The sequence below is a fragment of the Diorhabda carinulata genome, chromosome X (assembly GCF_026250575.1).
Source record: "Diorhabda carinulata isolate Delta chromosome X, icDioCari1.1, whole genome shotgun sequence".
NCBI classification, from domain to species: Eukaryota; Metazoa; Arthropoda; class Insecta; order Coleoptera; family Chrysomelidae; genus Diorhabda; species Diorhabda carinulata.
The window spans coordinates 59,056,457-59,062,504 of NC_079472.1; the positions used below are offsets into that span (position 1 = coordinate 59,056,457).

Sequence of the window (6,048 nt, forward strand, 5' to 3'; positions counted from 1 at the left end):
AGTGATTTTAGTTTGTATAGATTGACAAAAGGAAACCTGGAATAGTTTTTTGCTTTCGAAATTTATTCATGTTTCTGAGAAACTTAACTTTTCATAGTACAATTAACAGTATAACAACTCACAGTACTTGACTGGATTCGTTCAAATAATAACCAGAAGTCGAAACCTGGGCGAATATAGCACAAGCATACACCCAATGAATACGTTCTAGCGCGGGAATTTATCAGTTTTAAATGTGAAATCAATAGTTTTTGGTATACCTGTGATCAATTCTACATAAAATGCAGCAAAGACCCATGCTGGTATTTTTAGAAATAAGACTGGCACAGAAGCTCAGGATTTGGTTCAGTCTAAATGTCCTGCCCGAATTAGCTAATGCTTGGAGCCCTCTTCAAGACCAAGAAGCTTATAAACTCCGCAATCCTCTACAAAGCCCAGATTTGTACATTTTGCTTCCTGATCGCAACACTAGAATCTACGGTAGATTAATATCCACAAGGTAGACACCACCCGAATTACTCGAGTATGATAGGGTTTACACTCTGGTGATTGCTTTTACATAAAAAAATTGCAGATCCACCTGTTTCACTCCAACTAAAATATAGGACAGAATTTGCAGACTTTCAACAACTCAAATCCAATTTTTCAGTGTCAATTTCATTAGAACGTTACGATAAACTATGATCAATATATTGCTACGGATTTGTCCTCCACTCTTTGAATATCCTATTCATTAGAATCGTTATAGATGAGTATCAAAACAAGAGCTAAAAATATTTTGTAACTAAATGATCATAGAGGCTCTAAATTACATATATTTTCTGACGAATATATCAATCGGTAGAATTTAGTGAAATCACAATTGAAAATCGATCTAGAATTTTTATGAGAAAATCGATACATGAGATAATTCGAGGAAAATCGATGTTTTCAATTTAACGATTTAAACTATGATATATTATACTCGAAGGTGTACATGTGATCATGTATTTTACTATAATTTATACATTTCCGAGATATCATAAGTAAATAATACGAATTATTGAAAAATTTTAATGTCGAAACTAATTTTGCACTGCAAATATTTAAAATGCCCTTCTATTGGTGGTATACATAATCTACTTCTTCTATTTAGCGAACTACTTTGTGTGTATCATATCTATAATGAAATAGGGGTTGATACTCACGTATTCCGTAAAAACTTAAGAAATTACTAACCATACTTCTTAACTACCTTGTATATCTTATTTCTTATTCAAATATTTCAACTCCAATTTCAGCAGTATACGTTTATGTATCGATTTTAAGTTGAACTATTATTGAAAAGAAGTTTTGATATGAAATAAAATAAGGGTTGCTTATTTCACCCCCATATAATGTTAGATTGGAATATTGAAAATACCCGTAGTAGTCATTGGCGAGTGCACGAAAATTACAGGATTTCAAGTTTTTAGTTTAACTGAAATTTTAGAAAAAGAAACTCAATTTTAGCCACCACCTTTTAAGGGTGATATCTCGGAAAGTGGGGGGCTGAGAAAATCCTATATATAAAAATAATAGAGCATCTAAATGTTTTTGATTTTATTTTAAAATTCAAACTAGAACTTTCTTCTAATAAGAAAAATCAAACCATTTGCAGCCCTATTAGAATTCACAAAATGGAGCTAAAAACTTCACTCAAATTATTTAGGTCTTATAAATGATAAAAAAGACTTAAATAATTCAAGCAAAATTCACAGCTCAATTTTGCAAATTCCAGCAAAAGCACAAATAATCCACTACCTTTTTGTGAATTCTAATAGGGCAGCAAATGGTTTGATGTTTCAGATGTGGGAAATTAATTTTTCTTATTAGAAGAAAGTTCTAGTTTGATTTTATTCTTATTTTGATATTCATGATGAAGGTGATCTATTGATCAATATAAATACGTCAATTATCAATGTCAAAATCAAGAACATTCGGATGCATTAATATATCAAAAGGTCTAAGAAATAAGAAATTAAAAAAAAATAATAGAGTTAATAGATTATTGAAATTAAAAACTATTGTTTCAATAATTGGTACAAGTAGAATATTTTGAATGTTTGTTATATTCAATATCTTCTAGTAATTAAATTCGCCTTGAAGTGTCTCCAAGTTAATTATCTGTGTTGGAATATAATAATCAATGAGAAAAATTACAGGTTTTTATAAAATATAAATACCTATTTCAACTTTTCATTCATAATGATGAAACCGTTATATTTACAAAGTTAATTCATATTATAAATCATTCATTTTGTGAACAATCAATTTAATTAAAAGCGCCTTGGCTCTATACGTATTACGAAAACAAAATAGATCAAAATTCCCCAAAAACCAACCGCATGTCCGCCTATGATCGAAGGTAATGTGTGACATTGTATATAGTGCGCATGCGAGACCTACTATAAAACATGTGACTGTGGGTATTAGATTGATATGAAATTAAGGAAATGTTTGAAATATAAAATGATATACTCATTAATTAAAACATTCAATTTAAACGTTTATATTGACATTGATATGTACAACGTATAATCCTGTATCTAATATTAGTTTTAAAAACTAATTTGGTGTATAATTTATTCGAAATTCGGTCGGATTTCTTCATACTCGCAAGATCTTCAGCGAAAGGGCAAGATAAAAATCACTCAAAAATATTTATTTTGATTCAAACCTTACCGTTCAACAAAGGATAGTTGTGGCCTGGATGTCCTAAAAACGATTTTAAACCACTTTCGAGCAATATCGGCGAGTCCCGGTCCTTATAGCTCATCTCACTATCACTATCACTAAAATTATAGATTGATCGCGGAATTTTGGCGGTTTTATTTTGTGAGTGGTGTCAGACACCCCTCAGCCACGGTCACAGAAAAAAAAACAACCGCTGCGAATGCGGAATCGGGACTAGAAGTGTAAAAACACTTGACTAGGTACGGACGGACCAACGCAATCAATTTAGACTAAAATAGTTGGCTCTGAGAGTCGACATTACTGCACCGTAGCGCTTCGGACCGTCGTGCTCCGGGTTACAGTCCAAGGTTGATAAGGCGATGATAATATTTGAAAATTACACATGATAAATTAGACGGTGTTGTGCTGTAATCTATTACAACATAACCAAGACGCGAACCACTCGCGATCGCTGTCTACTACTTATTCCGCGGGGCGCACGCGTCGCCTCTTCCTGCTGCAATCAACCCTCCCGATTGTTCCTTCTTTTCGAAATAACACATAAACATTGAACGTGGAATCATTAGCGCCGTGATGAGTATCACACTTTTTTTAATAATAGGAAAGACTGGAGAAGCTAAGACATTATTAAAATAATCCCAATCAGCCTAGTGTAAATCTATCCAATCAATTCTTGAGATAGGATAACATGGGAATATTATAAAGTGATCATTCGTCCCGGATTTTGCGGGAGAGTCCCGTTTTTTTTCCAGTAGTCCCACTAAAGAAATCGTCTTGAAAAACACGTCATCTACCTCCACAAATTTAATATATAGACGTATAACATTGTGGTACCAGCATCATTGAAATAAATTTTACTGATTTTAACATTTTTAAACACCTTTTAAACCACCCTCATTACATAAATCGACATCGCTATTCAAATGTACAAGTCTTGTCGGTTGGTTGTATCTGTTTTAAATGCACTTCCTACTTGTCGTTACGTTTAACGTTTGTCAGGTGCGGTCGACGCTAAATAAAAGCCAAAAGTTTCGTTCGAACCCATCGAAAAACTGTCCACGGTACGGTGACGATTCTGCGCAATAGATATTATGTCTTTTTGATACTTGGTTGATTGGTAGTTGGAGATTGTGCAGAAAATATCTATAAACCCCTCCAATAACCGTTCCAAGAACGGTCTAGACTAGCAGGTTGGAACAAACCTAAAAAGTAAAAATTAGTTGTAGTGATTGTTGTGCTGGTGGTGGTGTTGGTTGTGGAGATGGTAGTAGCATAATATTGAACAAATTTGAATGTCATTATGCCCCCATAATGGACTTGTAAATATACAGACCTTAGCATAAAAATTCCTTCTCATTAAAAAGGTTTTCAGTGAATTTGTAAATAGAAAAGATTTTATTTGAAACGCCTTAGCTCAACCAATATACAAACTGCACTAAACTCTAATCTGATTGAGACCGCTCCGGCATTATCAACAGTAAAAAATTGGGTAGCAAAATTTAAACGAGGAGCTACGACATGCGAAGACCAGCATCGCATTGATCGACCAAATGAGGTAAACACTCCAAAAATGTTAAAGAAAATCTATAAAGCGTTACTGGATGATCATTGACTAAAAGTGCAAGGGCTAACAGACATAGTAGTTATTTCAAAAAGAAAGAACAATTAAAACAATGGACTGAATCGGCTCCAAAGAAGGCAAAGATAGTGGCGTCGGCTTTTGGGAAACTTATTGCAACAGTTGAGCGAAGAAATTAAGCAAAAACGGCAATTAATGACTATTTCGAGGAGCTTGACGATTCTTATTATAAAAAAGGTATCGCTGGGGCAAGCTTATGGAGCCAAAAGGAGATTACGTTGAAAAATAAATATATTTTTTCCAAACTGTTTTTGTTTTCTTTGTTGATCCAGGTACTTCTTGAATATTATGTTGATTCTACAATTTAGAATTACCCATGCTGATTATTTTGTGGAATAGTACGACACATAATTGAGAGAATTGAATAACTCACGAAGCGTAGGCCTAAAAGCAGTGAAAGATTAAGGATTGGAAATTGACCAAGTCTGGCTATCCGACGATGATGAGGCACCTCTAAAAAACTGTTATACGTCAAGAACATTATGTAAAAGTACTTTTTGTGCTGAAACCCCAGCAAATATCCTACAATATTATTATCATTCGTTTTATTTAGGAATCAAAAACTTGATTGAGATCTACCGTTCAAATATTTCTATCTAGAATCAATTCACAAAATTGTAAACGCTGATCGAATTACGAATCTTTATGAAAAGTGGTCAGAACCAGTTCATTAGCATTACCACTTGCGATTTTGTACAATTTATAATTTGGAGCAATGGCGTAATCATCTATTTGGTTCAATGGCAACACTGTTATTTTGATGGTTACTTATAAAAGTTGTGTAAAGTTATAGATAACTACCATATTATAACTTCCTCACCAATTACAAGAATAAATACTTTAAAAATTTCATGTCTTGGTACTTATATACAACTTATGAATTGTCAAAATCTGAACATTAAACAACAATCTATAATTAATTGATAATTATGGTAACGTACAATGCACAAGGTTAAATTTTGAGTAGTGAAATATGGAAATGCAGCAAGTGAGGAATTGCATCTTTACATAGAAAATATCCAGACCTATCACACATATATAATATAAGATGACATAACAAATTACTGAAAAGGGGCATATTGAAAACAAATTATTCACTCATCGACATGAGTAAATTGAGATGAATGTTTTTTGTCTGTTCAGGACAATCCTGTGGATATCTCATAATAATAAAATCAACTACTGGATGACAGAGGAATGAATTTTCATAGCTTGGTGCCTTAATTTATATTTTTATAAACTTCTGAAAAAAAAACATTGATTGAGAAACGTAGTTAAACGTTTTTATTATACGATGAGAAAATTGACAAGTTTGTTAGTTTTTGGTAAATTAAAATCAACAGTGGATGATAGAGGTTAATACTCAATGTCCAGAAAAAAATAGATATTCAAGTTATACGACTTTAATTTTTCACGTCAAAGCAATAACAACAAATAAGTGTAGATTCAGACCATTAAAAATGTCCATATCAAATATTGATCACGTTCAGAATATTATCAAATAGTTAATGGTGTTCTCCATGAGTTAAAGGTAAAAATTCGCTATTGGAAGTATATATCGATAGAACCAAGAAATTTCGAAAGAAAAAATTAGTATATCTCTATGTAAAGAGATGTCATTGCCTAGAGAAGCTTCGTTTGGTGATTGTAGAAAATGATTAAGAAATTTGGAAGTTTAACAGAATATAAAGTGT

General features: G+C 32.5%; 1 protein-coding gene across 1 annotated transcript in view; it reads right to left on the reverse strand.

Annotated features, from left to right (window-relative positions):
- The window catches only part of LOC130901983 (hepatic leukemia factor), a 132,801-nt gene extending 129,640 nt beyond the window's left edge, over window positions 1-3,161 (reverse strand). Inside the window, exon 1 of the mRNA XM_057813738.1 lies at window positions 2,704-3,161. Coding sequence (XP_057669721.1) covers window positions 2,704-2,797 — 94 coding nt within the window. The 5' untranslated portion in view covers window positions 2,798-3,161. The remainder of the gene's footprint in view (window positions 1-2,703) is intronic.
- Between the last annotated feature and the right edge of the window lie 2,887 nt (window positions 3,162-6,048).